At 35.5% G+C, this 19,277-nt stretch overlaps 1 protein-coding gene across 1 annotated transcript; it reads left to right on the top strand.

Annotated features, from left to right (window-relative positions):
• Nucleotides 1-1,370: 1,370 nt before the first annotated feature.
• Nucleotides 1,371-18,811, top strand: plb1 (phospholipase B1). Its single transcript, XM_084393673.1, has 42 exons — nt 1,371-1,536; nt 1,850-1,909; nt 1,992-2,055; nt 2,755-2,789; nt 3,995-4,046; nt 4,133-4,169; nt 6,082-6,138; nt 6,248-6,316; nt 6,399-6,460; nt 6,549-6,630; nt 6,745-6,849; nt 7,284-7,352; nt 7,614-7,682; nt 8,001-8,084; nt 8,162-8,222; nt 8,306-8,364; nt 9,267-9,340; nt 9,976-10,019; nt 10,380-10,488; nt 11,812-11,863; nt 12,153-12,233; nt 12,346-12,411; nt 12,686-12,786; nt 12,887-12,968; nt 13,169-13,273; nt 13,381-13,476; nt 13,861-13,932; nt 14,016-14,093; nt 14,194-14,254; nt 14,732-14,790; nt 14,877-14,944; nt 15,039-15,082; nt 15,243-15,342; nt 15,424-15,475; nt 16,357-16,437; nt 16,654-16,719; nt 17,141-17,235; nt 17,341-17,422; nt 17,525-17,629; nt 17,776-17,871; nt 17,957-18,031; nt 18,127-18,811. The coding sequence occupies exons 1-42, from the start codon at nt 1,443-1,445 to the stop codon at nt 18,379-18,381; spliced, it is 3,258 nt and encodes a 1,085-aa protein (XP_084249799.1). The 5' UTR covers nt 1,371-1,442; the 3' UTR covers nt 18,382-18,811.
• Nucleotides 18,812-19,277: the final 466 nt, after the last annotated feature.

The raw sequence follows: 19,277 nt of genomic DNA, 5'->3' as shown, positions 1-19,277 counted from the left end.
AATGATTTGTTATTGTTTTATTTTTTTTTATCATCGCTTTGGCCGCATATAGCGCATACCCACTTTTTGCGCCACTGGGCCTAGGATTACATCACAACAATTTAGATTACAGTAACAATAAATGTGTATCAAAACATAGTTCACTTACATTGACGTTACATAAATAAAAAAATTGTTATCCTCTTTCTGCCAATGTTAGCTCAGGGTTGAACGTTTATCTTATCAATGACAGAAGCTGTAAATCTTCACAAATCTTAATGACTTTCCTCGTTCTCAGTATCTAGATCATATCTAATCAGATTTGAGATATGCACTCCTGATCCTCAAACACGCATGGTGACAAAGCATGGTTATATATTGGTTGCCTATAACTGTTGAAATAGAATAATTGGCACTGAAATTAAAGTTTTTAGTCAGAACTCATTTATTGCCAGTGTAAAAAAACAACAACTATATATTTTCTAGTCTACTGGACATTTTGTGTAACAAACACTAAGAAATGTGAATTGAATTGTGAATTTAAACTACATCCATGTTAGACCAACAGAATTCCCCCAAATGTTGTCACAGTCAAACACAGCTGTCTGAACAAATTTGAACAATATTGCTGGAATGTTAAGGGTTTGTGAGTTCCCAGCATGCACTGGAGCATGAATAAATTATGTGATTACTGTTAAACGGATTATTGTTTGCTCTTTGCTGACATTTTTTTAAGAAAACTTGTTGTTTTGTCATTATTGTTAGTTATTTGTTGTATTGTGATGTTAAGAGCGTATCTTTTTTTTCATTTATTGATTGTCATAGTTTTTAAGGTTTTTGTGTCAAGTGTTTGCACATAGCATATTTCACTTAACATATCATATCTGTATATCCTAATATACAGTATGAATTGTTGAACAAGACAACTCTGATCTGTAGTTGCCTTCTATGTATTTATATTGCCAAAACAAAGAAGTGTAACTTTTTAAGACAATAGTAGAACTTAAAAAGCTGAATGCATCAAGTTGTGTTGAATTTAATTTATTTTACAGTGTATTCTAAAACAGATTTAGGAACAAAGAATAGTACCTTTTAAAACTACTCTGCAAAGCCTTTCCAATATCCACTTTTCACAGTCCTCTGACGGACCATCAGTTTTATGAACATCTTTCTTTTTTTCTGCGATTTTTTTTTTTTTTTTTTTTTTTTTTTTTTATATCATCCTAAAACATATAACTATAGGACTATAGACTTAGTCAATGTTATACCAATAAAATCCTTGATAAATGACAGGACAGATCTATAATAATAAAACCCACCTTGAAACACGCAAGCTAACAGGAGGCGTGTCTGCGAGATTGAGGAAGATTACAGTCATATACCAGAGCGGGTGTCACTAAACATTTGAACAGTTTAGTTTCAGAACTGCTCTTTACTCCAGACGGCTCAAAGCAGAGAAGTGGATGATTCTTTCCATCATGGGAATAAAAGATAGAACTTTCTCTTCCTTTGCACAGGTTATGATCCTGGCCCTTCTAGCATGCATGTGTTCAGCAGGTATTTAATAACTCTTGATATTCTGCCACTATTCTTTCAATTTAATGCATAAAGCTTCCTTAGATTATTATCCTGACACTTTATTGATGGTATTTTAGAAAAGTTGATCTGTCAAGGAGCATATTGAGACAGTTTCTTTCAGTCTTCGAGTAAAAAAAAAAAAAAACATCCAAATCATCCAATGCAATTTAGGAAATGCGTTTACAGAAATGTATTTGTCACTCCAAAATTGTGCTTCCATGTGAACGAGTCCAGTTTGTCCATGTGTGTCAGTGGCTTATAAGTGTTTTTTTTTGTGTGTTTTTTTCTGCAGTTGAGTCTGGTCCCTTGTATTGTGCTGATTCATCCCCCTCACCTAGCACTCCAGTTTCTGGTAAGGGAATCTACAAGAATCTTATAAATAAACATCTAGGCTTGGTTTCAGTGTATAAATTGTCTTATTATCCTTCTCACAGTCCATTCTCTGCGGCCAGCTGATGTGGATGTGGTCTCTGCTCTGGTTTTGTCTGATGTGGAGAGGTATGTCCACATTTATCACAAGTGCATTAAAATATCAGTTAAGCTTCATTGGAACTGAGGCAGATTTGTAAGTTTGAAAAGAGATTAACATAGATCAGCACTTTAGTTTAACTACCCATTTAATACCTAATTTCAGGAAATTCTCTGAATTTAAAAGAACGTTAGCTAAAAATTATGCACACTGTTTGCTGCTGTCATAGTCCTTTCCACATTCTCTATTGTTAATCTGTCAAATTTTTTGTTATTTCATATTTAAAACTACATTCTTAGGGGAAAAAAATGTTCAGTGTGTTTTCTAGGGTTCTTTACTTGATTTTAAAGAACCCTTAATGCCAAAAAGGTTCTATATAAGTAGAAATCCTTATATTAATACTTTCACATTTAACATGTTATTTAATTATTTTTATTGATAAAGTATGTTTACGGGCTGTTTCATTCATAAAATTTAATCAAAATAAAACTAAATCCATAAAATGATCCCATGATGGGAACCTCTAAAAGGTTTATGAAGTGCCCGACAGAACCGTTTAAGGTTCTATATAGAACCTTTTCTTCTAAGAGTTTATAACACAATAAACAGCATATCAGCATTGCATGGAGCAAATTGACAATTCATTCAAATGATTAGGTTTCTTTCATTCATTCAGTGCTATTATAATGCCACCTAAAATGATTAAATTGGGTGTTTTTTTATGGCAGATCTGATGAAACCAGAGCCCTGAACATGTTATCTGGTAAGGCTTCAGTCTTATAAAAATAAACAAATAATATCTTTACATGAACCTGCATTATACTCAAATTGCATTAGAATGTCATTATTGAATTTGGTTACACTATTTTGATGGTCCACTTTAGACTAACTATAAGTTTGCAGCTACATTTCAACTAACTCTCAGTAGAGTATTAGTAGACTGTAAGGTTAGGTGTTTGGGTTCTGGTTAGTAGAATATGTAGTAGAATAGTAGAAGTTGATATGTAGTTGCAAATGTACTTATAGTCAGTAAAATGTCTGTTGGGGGAGTATCAAAATAAAGTGTTTTGCAAATATTAAGCAGATAGTCTTTTAATTTAGTTGATGTGTAGTTGCAGAGTTACTTTTAGTAGAATGTCTAATGTGAACAGTCGTATAAAAAGTATTATCCTGAATTTTCTCTCTTCCCATCTTTTTTTTGTTTGTTTTTCATTACTGAGTAACATATCGATTGCCCTTCACACATTTTTGTGTGATTTTCAGGTTTGATTAAACCAGATCTCTGTAGAAAGGTTTCGGAAAGATTTAGTCTGAGTCCTTGAAATGAAAGTCAAGGCCAGGGGAGAGATACACACAACCATGTATCTGAACAATTACACTACTGAAAGTAAAAACTAAAAACCTTTTATTACAAGGAACCTAACAGGAGGTCCTTCAAACATGTCCCTAATCTCAATCAGATGTGATAATATTGTCTTATTTTAGCATGCACACTTAAGTACTTTGTTTTGGATTGATTCAGTTGGCGTGATTCTATTGGTCTGTTTACTACTGTTTGTGATAGGGTTATCATCATGTCTATTCTGATGTCCTCTGGAAGACCTCTGAAGATTGCAGATTTATTTATTCATTTATCTTTATTTCGCTATGTCCTTTAGTGTTTCTGTAAATTTATCTTAAGGAGATAAGGTTTATGTGTATAATTAGTCTAATAATTTGAATAATTTCTCAATGTTTGTCATGAAAATGGCTAACTGATCAAAGATGGAACGAAAGAACGGAAAACAAACTGCACTGATAACTGATAGTCAAGTCAATAAAGTAGCACTGACGCATGCTAAGCACAGATGTGTGCATGTGAGGTGATGGTGATATAATGATACTTTGCCGGTATCTTAAAGAGAGACAGAAGGCTTCAATAATTAACTTTCAAGATACAAAATAACATCTTTTCACTTTCTGCCTTAGAAATATTGTTCACCTTTAACCCTGATGTGTCAACTGTTCTACCTGACATAAGGTAATGTGGAAAGGAATTAATATTCACAAATTAATGACAGACCCTACATTTTTTTATGTATGTTTACATATGTCTTTGTGTGACAGGAGTTTAAACATTCTGGAGTCTCTCAGCCCCACTCAGGTAAACATCCTCTACTGAACAATCAGTCAAACCTTTACAAAAGTCGGCCGCTGATGTGCGTTACGTATTTCTGTGTGTGATAAGACTTTCCAGTGATACGGACATTACCATCGTTGATATTTACTTTAGTTCTGTAATGACAGCTCTCAAAGAGGTTAGCGTGGTAATGGATATGGCAAAGTTAATGTATTTGGTCTTGGCGGTATAGATCTGCTACACTGCTGCTGCTGCAGAGCAAGTACTGAGACATTCACAGACATGCTTCTGTAAGCATGTAAGATATTCTGCTGCTGCACATAAATGTAACACATGAAATAACCACCGCAGCAGATCTGTACAGGTGGAGGGTTTCTGAAAGCACGCTGCAGACTTACAAACACTATCAGAATTTGAATGTTGAGACGCAGCTCATTGGCCGCTTATGCAACAGCAACCAATCAGCTGCGTTATGTAGATAACAATGTGATCGCTACCAAATCGAGTTGAGGACCTACTGTATCAGCCTGCGCCATCTAGAGTTTCATGCCAGAACTTGATATTCACTGTCACTATATGGTTATGTGACACAAGGATGAATAGATGCAGGATCTAGTTGCAGCAGCAAAATTTTAATAAACAATAAATAACAAAACAAAATAACAAACACTCAGGAAATAACCAAACTAATATAGATGTAAAAATGGGACTAAACTAAACAGTGAGTATGTATACAGAGACTAAATGAGTGAATTGACAAGAGGCAGTGTCACGGAACACACACGGGAAAAGGGTAGATCCAAAAGCAGTATTTATTTAAGTGTAATCAAATCTCGTAGTCATCCAGGCAGGGGTCAAAATCCAAATGAACAAGAACAAGAACAAGAACCTCAAAAGTGTAGCGACATTAAACAACGACTCCGTGACAAATACTAAACAGGCAGGGTATATATAACACAGAACTAACAATGATAATGGGGAACAGCTGAGTGCAATGATACAGTGATGGGTACAGACAACGATTGTGGGGAATGCAGTTCCTAATGTGAATGACACCGTGGGGGAAGAGGACCTCTAGTGGTTACCCAGGGAACACAAACCAGACACTGTGACAGGCAGGTGGACACAATAGATTGCTAAGGTAATAAACAACTAGGAAACTAAGGAAGACTTAGAAAATAAATTCAGGAACTGGGAACACATAAAACTAAACCAAAAAAGAACATAAACGTGACAAGTAAAAGATATTCACAGCTAGAGTGAGAACAAAACTGGTGATTGACAGACATTGGTTATTTGTTCATACGAAGAGAAGGTGCACAGTGTCATCCAAATACAATAACGCCACATGTGACACTAAAATAATGCAATAAACATTATTTAAACAACATAATATGAAACATAAAACCCTAATGCAGGTAATTAATAACAAAAATAGAAAGACTTATTTCAACAAAATACCATCAAAATGTAAAATGTTCGGAGGTAATTGTGAGAATGTCAGTTTACATTTTTTCACTGTAATGTTTGTTCATAATTTTGAGAGAACCTTGCCAGAACGTTCGCCAAATGTCTGAGAACGTTCCCTTTCAGATAGACTGTTAGTCTATGTGTGTTAGTGTTGGGGATTTGTCTGCAGGCTGCATTGTTACGTGACAAGTGACTTTTTATGAGTGAGTCATTAATCATTCACTCAACAGAATTTTTCAAATTCATTCGGGAGAGAAACACCACTAGTGTGTGTAGTGGTGGTATGGAAATAGACAAAGTAACTGTCAATATTGTGTCTAACTTCTTTTTTTTTTTTTTTTTACTGTTGTATAAAAGCAATATCAAAACATTCTTTATATAAACATGGTGAGGATACTCATGTATTATATTTAAACAATGAGCAATCAGAGTCATTACCATCAAATGTTTTGTCATTCTCTTTCAGTGGAAGCTGCTCCTTCTGCTTATACCAGCTGATGAGCTCTTTGCGTGTACAGACCAGGTCAGACATTTCACCACAAATCCGATCAACCTCGATAGCATATCAGATGGGACATAAAAAACAATCAAACTCCAGCTATAATTCTGTATTATTCTGTATTTATGCTTAGGGCTTCAGTGAAAACTTTAATGCAACACTGAATAGAGTGGAGCAAACACTGGACTCTCTTCATACGAAGGTGAAGATTAAAACAAAAGTTTGAATCAGTTTACAATTAATAGAGGGTTTTTTTTACAATAACAGCTTTTTCTCTTCTCTAGTTGAAACATACACTGGTTCATGTTGTTGTTTGGAGTGGACTGTCAGGCGAATCACATGACCGGTCAGTATTAGAGAACATTCTTTAAAACCAAATTCTGATGATATTCTGTGGTGACCAGTTTTATTTTATAAGGTGCTTATGTTTTTAGAGTCTGTAAGTTCCACTGTGAGGAAGGATATGATGAAAACAGACGCAGGCTGGAAACAATAGTGCTTATGGCTTCATTGCAGGTATGCACAACGTGTATACAAAACACACACACACCTGTATATGTGTGATTTTTGCATATCTACTGTATACAAAAATATTTTGACATGATCAAACATTATGTGTGCTTTAAACAGGAATCAGTCGGTGCTCTTCTAGAGAAAAGAGGCTGGTTCAGTGATCGGGAGGATTTCAGCGCAATGCTTCAGTCCAGTCCAGTGCACATCGATCTGTCAGACCCAGTGAGTCATTTTGAACAGGCCACTAGATAGATAGATAGATAGATAGATTTAAATTGGTATAAAACTGCAAAATATTTATTTATATTGGTATTATATTGCACATGTATAGCATCAAAAACATTTGTAAAGGTCAGAACCAGTAATAATTCAATTTATTAATTTATTTAAAGTGCACTTGATATTTTAGTTGCACTTGAGGAAACTGAATAACCAAAAATGACTAAATATAAATCTAACCTTTCTAGTGATTCACTGAGTCAGACTTGTATGGAGACTTGAGAGTATGCTATTTGTATTTGATTCGCCTTGATTTGCCTTTTTAAAAACCACAGAAATGACTCACGCAGTGCCATAAACAAGCCCACTGTAGCAGTTTTGTATGGATAAATTGGCCCATTATTAAGCACAGTTGTTCTTTTTTGACGTACTTTCAGATGAAAGCCTTTACGTCTGACTCCTCACGTGACATAAGCATGTTGGCTTTACAACTCTGGACTAATTTGGTAAGTTTACTATTAATGCAAGCAACGCATGTGTACACTATTCCCGTAGATGTAGAGGTGAAATCCAGGACACGTTACTTTGAAGTGATAAATATCCTGATGTGACTGATAATAGATTGATAATCAGCTCTCGATGATAAGTATTAAACTGAGACCTTATTCAACCTTGAAAACCATCTCGAGCCACTTATCTAATCTTGCCTTTATATGAGGAAGAACTGGAGCCTTTGTTCTAACCAATCCTAATTATGCTCTTTCCAGCTACAGCCAATGACCGACAAGACTGAGATGGATGGGCGGGGCACAGTCACCATTCCGTGTCCAACTGAGGTGACAGAGATATTTGATTTATGACATCTTCATAAAGCAAATTGCTGTTTCAGAGTGTTACAAAAAAAAGTTCTCTGTACTTTCCAAAGTCTATGTTTTACGCAAGTTTTAGTCCATCATTTGTGAAAAGAGTGTTACACAACTGTGTATTTCAGTACCATCTCATTTGTACATCACTTGTAGCAATGATGTTGTTCAATATGTGTGTGAGTAAGTGACGTTTATATGTTCAAGTCTGAACGTTCTTTTTTTTTCTTTTTCTAAACAGCCAGAAACATGCACTTATGCTTTACTAAACCTGTTGTTCTGTCCTCCTAGGAAAAGCCGTTTTTGCGAACACACTCAAACTTGGCAGAGCTCAGAATCTCACAACCAGAGGATCCCTCTCCACTTCTCGACCCAGTGAGTCCATTCTCACCATAAGCTCACCCTGTTGCGTTGATGTATATTTCTCACCTGTGCTGCATCTGACCTTTCAGGTGATGGGGAGTGAGCTCATCTGTGAGGACAGGTCTCCATCTTCCAGCATCCCTACCTCAGGTAAACAGGGATCTAACACTTGGAAAAAATTTCTTGGAATTATGGGAGTTTTTTAAGCTCCTTTCTGTCTGTCTCTTCTGTAGTCCATGCCCTACGGCCAGCCGACATCAAAGTGGTGGCAGCGATTGGTGATTCTTTGACGGTGATTATATATATATTCACAAAAATACACTACCGTTCAAAAGTTTGGGGTTGGTAAGATTTTTTTTTAAATCTTTCTGGAGAAAGATGTTCACCAAAGCTGCATTTATTTGTTAAAAAATGCAGTGAAAACAGTAATATTGGGAAATATTATTATGTATATATTTTAAAATGTATTTTATTTCTGTGATGGCAAAGGTGAATTTCCAGCATCATTACTCCAGTATTCAGTGTCACATGAGCCTTCAGAAATCATTCTAATATGCTGATTTGGTGCTCAAGAAACAGTTCTGATTATTTCCAATTGTGAAACCAGTTGTTCTTTTGTGGAAAGTTGGAAACATTGAGAATTTTTAGAAAGGTCAATAGAACAGCTTTTATTTGACATGGAAATATTTTGTAACATAATAAATGTTAACTAAACGGATCGTTGCTAAGTAAAACTATTAAAGTTTGCATGAAAATAAGTTGATATCGTCTTTTCTTCCCTATGGTGATGTATATCCGATTGAAACGGCTTCTGGGATTAGAAAAATGTAGGGGGTGCTTGATTATGTCCATCGGGAATTGATTGGATCATTTGCTATTGCTGTGATCTAATGTGAGTGGCAGACAGGATGTCCAGTTAACACATCATCAGAGAAGAGATGAGATGGCATTGCTGGAGGGAAGGGAAATTATATTGATGAAAGATTATGAGGGCACATCCATTTAAAAAAAATATGTGCACGGATAAATAATATAGGCTATAATAAATACTGCAATATTCCATAAAAATGATTTCCTGGTTACTTCATTAAAAACAAATCTGACCCCAAAATTTTGAACCATAGAGTAAATGTTACTTTTGTACATTACTTTGTGCAGTTTTGTGATGTCATTTCGTTTGCCCATTAAAAACAGGCAGCCAATGGGGTGGGTGCTGCACAAAACAACCTCCTGGGTGTGATCACAGAGTATCGCGGCCTGTCATGGAGGTGAGTGTCTACCCTGAATCCTGATCATATTGTAAACCCTCACTTTAGTGCAGACAAATGATGCTGGTTTAGGCTGCGTTTACACTTGGCATTAACATGCGACCTGTATCCGGATGATGTCCACATACACATTGAAAAGACAAAAACGCGTTTCTTATCGGAATGTAATCTGATCAATGTGACCTGGTCCAGAGGTAGTCGAGGAGGACACATGGTTCGTAATGCATGGAAACGCAATCTAGCCATCATCTCTGCATTCACAGGTCTACGTCAAATAAATCATGAAAATAATGGACGGACTCTTAGAAATTAAACGTATTTCAACTTGACAATAATTTTAAACTAGTTCTTTATGATAATTATGATATCCTCTGTGTCATCTTTCATTTTAATTGTGCAACATTATATGAATCTGCGAGCTCTCCTCTCAATCATGGAATGCGATCAGATATCTAGATATAGAGACCACTTGATGTGAACAATTTTGAACACGCCGTGTCCTGATTGACTGATGTGATCGCATGTTAATGCCAAGTGTTTTATCCATATGATTATTTGGGAAAGAATCTGAATGATCAATGATCTCATGAAGCAGAATTCATGTTTCATTTTGTTCGCCTCTCTTTTATTCTCAGCATCGGCGGAGATGAGAACCTTACAACTATAACCACCTTACCAAGTATGTGCAAGCTCTCATATTACTGTGATGCTCTTATTATTATGTAGGCTACTGTCAATTTCTGATTAATCATTGTTTGGAAATGTAATAAACTTTTGGAATTTTTTTAATTACTTAATAGCTGATCATTAGTTTATAAATAGCTGCTTTTTTAATCTCTACCCTTATACTAACTTGAAGTAGTCCAGGGGTGAAAGCTTGAGTTCAGTGTCATGCTTGATTCCCTCCCTAACCAAGAGCAAGCCGAATGTGTTTACCCTTACTTTTCTCTTTACCTTTGCCATTTTCAAGGAATCGATAGGCAAGTGAATTAGATTTTGAGTGATTATGTATATAAGATAATGTTTGTTTGTTATTTAGATATATTGAGAGTCTTCAACCCTTCACTGACTGGCTATTCCATGGGAAAAGGAGGTGAGGATTCTGCACAAAGTTTTCTGAACCAAGCAGTACCAGGAGCCAAAGCTGAGTGAGTTTCTCATCTTATCAACCAGTTACTGAATAAATAAATGAGTATGACGCATTTTATATATATATATATATATATATATATATATATATATATATATATATTAGGTCTGTCAAGATTCAACTTTTTAATCTATTGACATTATTAATGAATCTTTTCGTGAAATTAAGCATACTTCGTGTATCTTGTTTAATGTGTTTATTTTGTCATCATTTGCTATATTTAGCAAAGAAATCCTATAGATTGAAGGGTGATTTTCACAAAAATGTAGGCTACTTTCTGCAAGCTTTCTTCAAGGTAAATTTAGGTGTCTTTCCAAAAAAAGGACTGTAAAGAGGTTAATAGATGTGGGAAGGAGGAGGCGGGAACTGGCGAACATTTAACAAACTTTAATTCCAAAATAAACAAACACCAAACGAAAGTAAAAGATAGCAGCCCCTCAAGGACGACTGCCACACACACATAAACAAAACATAACGTAAAATCCAGGCCTAGTCCTCTCTCTTCCTTCACTGTCGTCGCTCTTCCTTTAATGCCCCTGTAGCTCCTCTGTGAGAGATACGAGGCAGGTGCGGCATTTTCTCACAGCTCTCGGCCCCGTCCTGCTTGCCACAAGGACACTTTCAGACTCCAAAAGGACACCAAATAACCAAGTAATATATGGAGTCCATATAATTCATAAATGTATGCACACCACAGCAAAAAAAAAAAAAAAAAACATTACAGAAAAAAACTTTTCCGAATTCATTGAATGTGTATTCTCTCTGTCATCTCTGATGTAATAAGCCTGGTTTTCTTTACATTAGCGCTATTTTGGACTGTTTGTTTGAATAAATTCGCTTACTGGAACATTGGACTGAAAAATTTCCTGGAGTTTATCGGCTTAAAATGATCTGATCGCAAACAGAGAAGCGAAATGGGGTTAAAGCCAAAGCCATTTCCGCCTATCAGTGTTACAGGTGCTTGTGCCACTGCAGATGCTCAATGTGATAAACTCCCGACTTCTAATTATCATCTAACTGTGTGACGTAAATTACGTTAATGACGCAATTTCACCTGCTTCAGTCATTTATTTGCGATAAATTATTTTAACGCGTTAAGAATTACAAATTAATCCCATGCGTTAACACGTTATAACGTCGACAGCCCTAATATCTATTATAATAATATTATTACAATTTAAAACATTATAAATATAATTTCTGTCACTTTTGATCAATTAATGGCATCCTTGCTGAATAAAAAGTATATATTATTATGTATTTATTTTAAATCTTACAGACCCCAAACTTTTGAGTAAAATCCATTTTTTTCATTTTGCAGTGATCTGGTCAGTCAAGCCCGTGCTGTCATTACAAGAATGAAAGAAGACTCGGTTAGTCATTTGCAAAATCTCATACATTCACACACATTTGCTTTTCTATTGTGGTTGGAAATGTTGTCATAATGTAATGAGTTAATGGTATGTTCAACCCTCCGATTTTCATTAAGGTATTATTTAGCTTGCTTATATGTTTTTTTATAACTATTTTCTATCAGGTTTTACTATTCTTGTGACAGATATTTAGTCCCCACATTGTAGGCAAAACCTGACCTGCACACACAAGCATGGTGCTAAATCTGAATCTCATTCAGACTATCTGAGTATTTTTGTCTCTTTTCAGCGAATTGATTTCCAGAATGATTGGAAGATTATCACAGTCTTCATTGGAGGAAATGACCTGTGCGCCCACTGCTCTGATAGTGTACGCTGATATTAATAAAGCCGGTTTATTTATTATCAGTTTCATTAATAGATCTACAATTAAATAGTGTCTCTACTGCTCTTTATCATTCTCTTTCTCTATCTCTCCTCAGCGATACCATTCTTCTGATAACATTGTGAAGTATATTCGTGAGGCTTTGGACATTTTTCATAATGAGGTGAGGCATTTTTGGCTTCAAAATGTAAACGTGAAAATAAGGATTTAAGATTTTTTGAAAAAAAATGTAAGAACAAAAATACTATGGAATTTAAAATGGAGAATAATTGTAAAAATACGTATGTCTTTTTCAAATCTAAAGTGTCTGAAAAAATTGTTAAACACACACAATTTCTATTAATCAGGGATGCCAGATTATTGGTAGTAAACCGACACCAATCTTAAAATGTAAATCCCAGCTGCCTGTATGAGTTCAATCATGTCTTCTTCTCCAGGTCCCTCGTGCCCTGGTGAACCTAGTGGAGCTCCTAGATATAGTTCCACTGCGCCGTCTCCATCAGGACACCAGTTTAGGCTGCCCTACCTGGATAGTCAAGTGAGTTTTGCCCTACAAACAACTGGTTCTTCTGATTTCCGCTAGACTCAGTTTGTTCATGTTTGTCTTTCATTATTTTGTTTTGTGTTAAATTTTTTAGTATCATGTGTGGCTGTGTTCTGAAACCCAAAGATGAATCTTATGAATTCCAGATGTTGCAGGAGTTTAACCAAGCCTATCAGGTACACAACTTATTACATGAAAATGAATAAAAAAATGTATGTAAACGTCAGTATATTTATTGTGAATGTGACGTTTTGATTATTTATAATATAAAGCAATTATACAGCTGTAAATACTTAGTAATATTATTAATGTTAATGTAACTGTGTTAAATGAACTATTAATATTGAATATATGCTGTGTTGTGTTTTATTCTCAGCGTGGTATGAGGGAGCTGGTGGAGTCTGGGCGATATGACACACATGATAACTTCACCGTGGTCTTACAGCCATTCTTCAGAAATGTGTTTCTCCCCTTGCAGGAGGTGCTGAACAATCTTATTTGAACAAACCTAAAATCGAACTAATCCTTACTATTTCTTGATACACTTGTTGTCATTCTCTTTCTGTCATTATTTCCATGGTCTTTTAGGATGGGAAACCTGACCGTTCCTATTTCGCTCCGGACTGTTTTCATCTCAGTCAGAAAGCTCAAACGCTCATGGCTCGGGCTCTCTGGAACAACTTGGTGAGTATGAGAAATAAAAATAAAAATAAGAAATGCATATTTTTATTTATACAGTTGTATATACGCTACATTAAGCACCCATATTTACATAAATCTTCTAATCTATAGATGTTATTTTTCTTCATTTATGTTTATTTTTTATTTTCTTAATCTTACTTATTTAAAAGTTCTTTCTATCCTCTTGTGTTATATATGTATGTATGTTTGTATGTATGGACCCAGAGCTCCTGGAAACCACAACAAATTCCTTGTGTTTTCACGCACACTTGGCGAATAAAGCTAATTCTAATTCTGATTCTGAAAGATTAGATACACAGAATAGTGTATTAAGCTGCTACTTATATTTTATGAATATATTGCTCCCTCTTTGCCCCTTTTACTCAGATGGAGCCTTTAGGTAATAAGACAGATAAGGAGGATTTTACTGCAGGTGTCCCTCTTAAATGCCCAGAAAAGGTGAATTTACTTCTGCATTTTATAACATAAAATAAACTCTATAATTCTGTCACATGGTAACACTGTTTCATAATCTTCTTTAGTCCTCCCCCTATTTGAAGACCTATCAAAACAGCAATTACACATACACAACCCCTCCTCCTACTCCTCCACCTGCAACAGTAAGTCACACAAATGTATTATATATGATGTTCATAAAATATAATACAGCCTTAAAGTGTTCAAAATGTATTATGAAATGATTTCTCCCTATCATTTTAGAATTGGGGAAGTGATTTCTCATGTGTGGATACAGCCCCCTCTGACACTGTACCAACATCTGGTAAGAGAGAGTACAAATGTCTCTCCTCTCTGGTAAAAGAGAACAAACATTTTTTACCATCAAATAACTAATTAACTAACTAACTAAGGGCAAAGTAGATTAAATGAATATTCTGAGAGGTCTTCCCCTGATGATGTGTTTCTATCAGTGTTGTCTTTTGGTTTTTAATCTAAATTTAAATGTATGTAAAATTATAAAAGATGTTGTCTATAGAGCTGAAATATTTTGTTGTAAAATTACAAAATACATGCTGTAAAAGTATTAAGGAAGATAAAATAAAGATTAGTAGGTCTAAATGCAAGTAAAATCAGAAACCGTAATTATGTGCATAGGTTTATGGATAGAGACAATGGAGACAAGACAGGCTTTCACTGTGTACAGACATTGTTTATTATCTTTCTAAGTCAGAGTACCCTGCAATGGAGCTGTGTTGTATCAGGTATCCAGGATATTCACCTTATCACATTTCTTTCTCAGTTCACAGGCTGCGTCCAGGTGACATTAAAGTGGTGGCGTCTCTGGGAGATTCACTCACAGTAAGTATGGGTGTATGTCTGTGTATATTGCTGTGTTTTGTCATGTTGTAAACACCTCTCTCTCTATCTCTCTCTGCATTTGTCAGGCTGGCTTTGGTGCAAAAGCTGAAAACCTTCTGCAGTTGGCAGATGAGGAGCGAGGGGTTTCCTGGAGGTGAGTTTGTGTCAGCCTATGCTTATGTAATTTTTTTAATATATATTCTCTGCTTGTTTTCATATAAAGTGTCTATGTTTAATTTGATTGACAGCATTGGTGGGGATGATACTTTGGAAACTGTCACGACATTGCCAAGTGAGTATTTTCTTATGTAACACTTTGCCATTTTTATTGGTTGTTATTAGCAGTGTTGCTTAGTAAAGAGACTCTAATCGCTCTAAACATTATTATCAGATTTGATTCTTGTTTAATAACATAATGATCACCAGTGCCTTGCATCATTATTTGTTATCAGACATCCTTAAGAAGTTCAATCCAAGTGTCTTCGGCTTTTCAAAAGGAAAAAGTAAAAGGCCAAATGGCTTCAATATGGCAGTGAGCGGTGCCAAAGCCAAGTGAGGAACACACATACACATATACACACAAACACAATTCACTGTATCGTCTCATCTAATGGATTCTTTCTCTCTGTTCAGTAATATACCAGCACAAGTGAAGGATCTTATCACAGCTTTAAAGGAGAGCATGGTCAGTATGTTTATTTAATCTATTAAGTTGTTCTGAACCATTTTGTGGTGAATAAATGAAAAAATACATACAAATGACAATTTTTGTTGTCTTTTGTCATTATATAAATACACTTCCCGTCCAAGTTGCTGTTTGAATTTAAATAGGCAAATGCTTAAGAGTCCATGATTGAATGTGATTATTATGTTTCTAGCATGTTATATGTTTGGCAACAGTTCTTCTAACCCTATTGATGGAGTGTGTAGTTTTTCATTTCTTAAACAACCATTTTTGGAGTTTAGTCATGTTTAGAGTTTGCTTTTGATCTCCTTTTCTGTTCTGTTCATGTCTGTTTCTAGGTTGTTTTTCTTGTTGTTAATTACTAGTAGGAAGTAGGAAGACACATCATAGCTGTTTTCATCAAGAGGTGCATCAACTTTTGGTCGAGATCTTTTATTGACAATGCAAGAGTCAGGCACTCTTTAAAGTCTACTCCAGCACATCCCAAAGACTTTCAATGAATTTAAGGTCTGGACTCAGAGCTGCCAATTCATGTGTGAAAATGATTCTTCATGCTCCCTCCCAACCCTTCTTTCACAATTTGAGTCTGGTGAATCTTGGCTTTGTCATCCTGGAATATGGCCATGATGTGTCTTCCTACATGGTTGTTTAAACTCAGGGTTAGAAGAACTGTTGCCGAACATATAACATGCTAGCAACATAATAATTACTGCAAAAATGATCCAATCACAGACTCTTAAGCATTTGCATATTCGAATCCAAACAGCGACTTTTTTTCGGCCAGGCAGTGTATATTTTGTGTACGAATTCCACCAATTGTTGTGTGACAATAAAGTTATCAAATAAATGTTTTTATGCCACAGTACACTCTTTTTTTACAGGAAGTGGACTTTGAGAAGGATTGGAAGCTGGTGACACTGTTTATTGGGGGAAATGACCTTTGCCAGTACTGTTATGACCGGGTGAGTGGATGATTCTTAATAAATGCTTTCATCTCCCCATCATAAATGGTTTCTTCTTATGCCATAGAACCTCAGCAGTGACCTTTAAGCAGCTAAAATACATTCTGATATTAGCTAACAGCGATGTGCCATTGCGTCATTGCCATTGTGTTGTTTTTTAAGACCAGCAAACAACAATTCAATTTATTTTTCTGTGTTGTGTTTTTCTCTACCCAGGCTTCTCTGTCCCCTTCTAATTACATCGGTCACATCAGAGACAGTCTGGACATGCTGTACAATGAGGTGAGAGAGATGCACATACCTGATCACAGTCTTTCAATGGGTAAATCTCATGAAAACATGTCTGGCCACTGTAGAAGCTTGTTTCCAACACGGAATAAAAAAAAAGGTAATTGCCTTTTCAGCTCGCAATTCGGATCTTATAACTCATAATTATGAGTTTATATCTCACAACTCTAAAAAAAAAGTCAGAATATGCGAGGTCACAATTTTTCCCCTGCAATTGCGAGTTTATATCTCGCAAAATACTTTATTTCTTGTGATTCTGAGTCAATATCTCACAATTCTGAGTTTATTGCGAAGGAAAAAAGTTTTGCCTAACGAAAATAAGGCTTTTTGCACAGTGACATTATTTTCATGACAATTACACACATGTACACATATAATTAACACATTTAAAATGATGTTGTGTGTGTCTGTGTAGGTTCCCAGAGTGCTGGTAAATTTGGTGGAAATCTTAGAGATCAATGATCTGCGTATAGTAAAGAGGGACACACTGGGCTGCAGCCTCCTGCAAAAGTAAATCAATTAATCAATGAAATATTAAACATTCATCTGAAAACCTGTGTAAATGTCACGTTCTTATGTACGCTAACAGCATTTTCATGACTGTGTGTGTGACAGGAACTTGTGTCCATGTTTTCTGAATCCCCGTGAGAACTCTCGAGAAATGAATGAAATAAAGAAGGTCAACAAAGATCTGCAGGTCTGTAGCCATTCAAGTTGTCAGTTCATTTATAACTGATCAGCTGAGTGGGCTTTGGTTTATCTTGACCTTCAATAATAAAAGTGTTGTTTTCTGTGCCAGATGGAGACTAAACAGCTGGTGTATGGGGGACGGTATGACGGAAGACAGGACTTTACGGTGGTGCTACAGCCCTTCTTCGAGAACTCTGCTGTTCCGATGATCGAGGTTAGCTTCCTTAAAACATCTCTAACAGAGCTCATGTTTCATGAGATCACATTAACACATTTAGACATGTATGTTAATAGCTATCAAACCTTGAGTCTCAGTATCAGGGCCAATGTTAACAGATGAAATGTCTCTCTCTGCTTTAGGATGGCACACCAGACCTGACTTTCTTCTCTGTGGACTGTTTTCATTTCTCTGAGCGTGGACATGCAGAGATGGCTATTTCGCTCTGGAACAACATGGTAAATACACTTGCACACCATTTATGAAAATCTCACAGAAGCTTTCCTGCATTTAACAGCACTTCTCATGTATTGTGGTTTTAAGATGGAGCCTATGGGGAGTAAACAAAACTACAATAATTTCACATATGACCGCAGTAAGATTCACTGTCCCACAAAGGTGAGTAAATAACCAATGGAAACTGGATGAGAACAATAACCAATATATGCTAAAATGGTCTTTCAAATAATGATTTTCCTTCGTATCTTCTTCAGGAGCATCCCTTCATTTTTACAAAAATAAACAGTGGCTCTGACGTCCCTACAACTGCCATTCCCACCACAGTTGCCCCAGGCATCCCTCTCCCCGCAGATTGCCCCAACGATTCTGTGCCAGCCTGGGCAGCTGCCATTCTGGCTGTAGGAGGCTTGGTGATTGGTTGGGGCATAACCTGGATGATCTTCTACTACAGAGAACGAAGGAACAGAAAGAGAAACCAGACTAACGAAATGAACGGAACGAAGTTCTAATAACTTTTTTTTAAATTGCATATATAAAGTTAATTATTTTACAACAGACCCATGCCTAAGCATTCCCCTAAAATAAATAATTTGGTGTTTTTTTTATTAAAAGCATATATATATATATATATATCATAAATATATTTTTCATATTTATAGTTTTAACAGGTGAGAATATTTTTGACCTCAAACCCTCACAAATTCACATACATTCTGTTTGTGTTCAGATGTCAGTCAATTAATTTATTGCTGTAAATTATTTATACAACAAATAATTTTGATACTTAAATAAACAAAAGTACATCAGTCATTATATTTTCATTTGAAAGTAATTGAAAATTAAATGTTTAATTTAATTTTATTATTTGTTGTTTGATTGTGTTCTATGTATATTATAAAATGTTTACAGGGTTTTGTTTTTGACCCTGAAGTGTTTCCATGAGCAATAAAATATTTTTTTGTTAAACCAAGCCTGTATCTGACTATATCAATATATGTTTAACTGTATATTTGTAATTCTATTATATTTTTCCCACTATTTGTTACTGTTACTGAAAAATAAGAATTACAACTTCGAATATAGGCTATATTTTCTTTTTGTGTGTGTGTGTGTGTGTGTGTGTGTTGTTAATCTTTTTTTAAATCTTCTGTTCTCTTAACTTTTGTGTTTCGTTCATCGTTCAAGCTCATCTGGTATGACCAAATATTAAATCAGTATCGAGTCAGTTCATGTTAAGTGACTTTCAGCTGAGTCTTTCAGTTTTTCATCAATAGATGGCAGCTTCGCCAGTAGCGCAACGGAGCTAAAAGCCTAAACGAAAAGTTACGATAAATATGACTGAAATAAAGCAAACAAAATCATTGTTAAATGTATGATCATTTTGATGCCCAGGAATGGGAAACAT

The sequence above is a fragment of the Rutilus rutilus genome (assembly GCF_951802725.1).
Source record: "Rutilus rutilus genome assembly, chromosome: 21".
NCBI classification, from domain to species: Eukaryota; Metazoa; Chordata; class Actinopteri; order Cypriniformes; family Leuciscidae; genus Rutilus; species Rutilus rutilus.
Note: the sequence above shows the minus strand (reverse complement) of the source record. Positions and strands in the feature narration are given on the sequence as shown.

What these genes read in the sequence shown, in the direction of transcription:
- plb1 (XM_084393673.1), top strand. Translation starts at nt 1,443, where the DNA reads ATGATTCTTTCCATCATGGGAATAAAAGATAGAACTTTCTCTTCCTTT. An exon ending in CTCTTAAATGCCCAGAAAAG is followed by an intron (nt 13,933 to 14,015) that starts GTGAATTTACTT and finishes AATCTTCTTTAG; the next exon opens with TCCTCCCCCTATTTGAAGAC. An exon ending in GGCTGCAGCCTCCTGCAAAA is followed by an intron (nt 17,236 to 17,340) that starts GTAAATCAATTA and finishes TGTGTGTGACAG; the next exon opens with GAACTTGTGTCCATGTTTTC.